Source organism: Grammomys surdaster, unplaced genomic scaffold (assembly GCF_004785775.1).
Source record: "Grammomys surdaster isolate TR1022 unplaced genomic scaffold, NIH_TR_1.0 169, whole genome shotgun sequence".
In the NCBI taxonomy this organism is placed as follows: domain Eukaryota; kingdom Metazoa; phylum Chordata; class Mammalia; order Rodentia; family Muridae; genus Grammomys; species Grammomys surdaster.
This window is the reverse complement of record NW_021604617.1, coordinates 7407452-7409501: the sequence shown is the minus strand read 5'-3', so window position 1 is coordinate 7409501 and position 2050 is coordinate 7407452. Positions and strand designations below refer to the sequence as shown.

General features: G+C 51.8%; 1 protein-coding gene across 3 annotated transcripts in view; it reads left to right on the top strand.

The window, feature by feature from the left end:
- Nucleotides 1-2050, top strand: part of Treml1 (triggering receptor expressed on myeloid cells like 1) — a 5172-nt gene continuing 3122 nt past the window's right edge. For all 3 annotated transcript variants that reach the window (XM_028766732.1, XM_028766734.1, XM_028766733.1), the window contains exons 1-2: nucleotides 1-46; nucleotides 205-537. In XM_028766732.1, coding sequence (XP_028622565.1) covers nucleotides 1-46; nucleotides 205-537 — 379 coding nt within the window. The remainder of the gene's footprint in view (nucleotides 47-204; nucleotides 538-2050) is intronic.

Genomic DNA, 2050 nt, shown 5'->3' with positions numbered 1-2050 from the left:
ATGGGATGCTACCTGTTGCTGCTGCTGCTGCTCCTGGGAACAGCAGGTAAGATGCAGATGTAGCCATGCCTCCTTCACCAGCTGAGAGTATCACAGATGTCACAGCTACCCACTCTGGATCCCTAAATCTCTATGTCGGAGAGTGGGCTAGGAACCATGCCTGGTTCTATCCAACCCTTACTCCTATATCTCTTCTTTCCGCAGGCCAAGGCTCAGCTGACAGTCATCCTGAGGTGCTACAGGCACCGGTAGGGTCATCCATTCTGGTGCAGTGCCATTACCGGCTCCAGGATGTGAGGGCTCACAAGGTGTGGTGTCGGTTCTTGCAGGAAGGCTGCCAACCACTAGTGACCTCAGCGGTGGACCGGAGAGCTCCAGGAAATGAGCGCATATTCCTCACTGACATGGGTGGGGGGCTCCTGCAGGTGGAAATGGTAACCCTGCAGGAGGAGGACACAGGAGAGTATGGTTGTGTGGTGGAGGGAGCCGCCGGACCCCAGACCTTGCATACGGTCTCCTTGCTAGTGCTTCCACTAGGTGAGTTGCCCTAAGCTGCCCTCCCCTGTAGTCAGAAGGATGATCTGTAATGGGGACCCTTTGGGGCCTTGGGGTGTGGGGCCCACTAGGAAGGCATTGGGGTGAGATATCATTTTGACAGCTCAGCTGGACTGCCTGGCAACGGAACTGTTTGGGAAGCTGGAGATAAGCCACTGAGCGGCGGCCACATCTTCCTCTCTCCCCGACAGTAGCTTTCCATCACAGCATCTTCAAGGCTGTGTCTTCCTCCAACTCTTCCAGGCTGATGCTGTCTTTGTTTTACTTTATGTGAACTTCAAGCATGTTAACAGCAATTAATTTTTGTGCCTTCCAGTGTGTGTGTGTGTGTGTGTGCGTGTGTATGCGTGTGCGTGAGCACACATGCCACAGTGCATATGTAGAGGTAAGAAGTCAGTTGGTGAGAGCTGATTCTCTCCTTCACCTTTTGGGCTCTGGAGTTCAAACTCAGGCTGTCAGGCTTGGCAGCAAGTCCCTTTGCTTGCTGAATCATCTTGCTGGTCCGTGGCCATCACTCTATGCAGTAAACGGATGCTGGCTAACATGAGTCCTCTCAGGATCCCACATCCTTGACGTGCTGAAGTTTTTGCCTTGTTTTACTTTCTCTCTCTCTCTCTCTCTCTCTCTCTCTCTCTCTCTCTCTCTCTCGTGCATTTGTGGTGCCATCTGTGTTCTAAATACAGGCTCTCGTAAATATGTGTATGTGTGCATGTGGAGGAGAAAGGTCGATGTTGGGTGTCTTGCTCTCCACTTTATTTTTGGAGACAGGGTCTCTCATGGAACCTGGAGCTCTGCTAGGCTGGCTGAGCAGTAAGTTACAGGGATTCTCCTGTCTCCATCCATACCCTGTCCCAGTGCTGGAGTTACAGACACGCGCTTTACATCTGGCTTGTACACGGTCCTGGTGATCCAGCTCTTCATGCCTCAGTGGCAGGCCGCTTATTCACTGAGCCATCTCCCCAGCCCCCTTTTCAAATTTAAAGACATAGTCCATGTAACCCTGGCTAACCTGAAACTTGCATAGACCACGATGGCCTCAAATTTGATAAGATCCTCCACCTCCCAAATGCTGGGATTTTAGGTATGCTGTATTATGCCTGGTGCAACTCCAGGTTCTAATTCCTTGAGAGACAAATTGCAATAATACCAATCTGCCTGGGAGTGGGGAGGAGGGAAGAAGGATGACGGTGCAAGTGCCAGGAGCGCCTCTCGTTGCAGTGGGGCAGGGGCTGTGTAAAGGGACTGCTCAGGCAGGCGGGTAGAGCATGGTGCCCAGGGAGGGGACAGCCTGTCCCTCAAGCAAGCATTTAGTCTCAGAGGGTAGCTTAGTTAATTTTCTATTGGTGTGATGAGACATCAGCTTGCAGGAAAAAAAAAAAAGAGTTTTATTTGGGGGCTTACAGTTCTAGACAGAGTCCACGACTATCATGGTTGGGAGCACGGCAGCAAGCAAGAAGGCGTGGCACTGGAGCAGCAGCTCGGAGCTTACATCTGA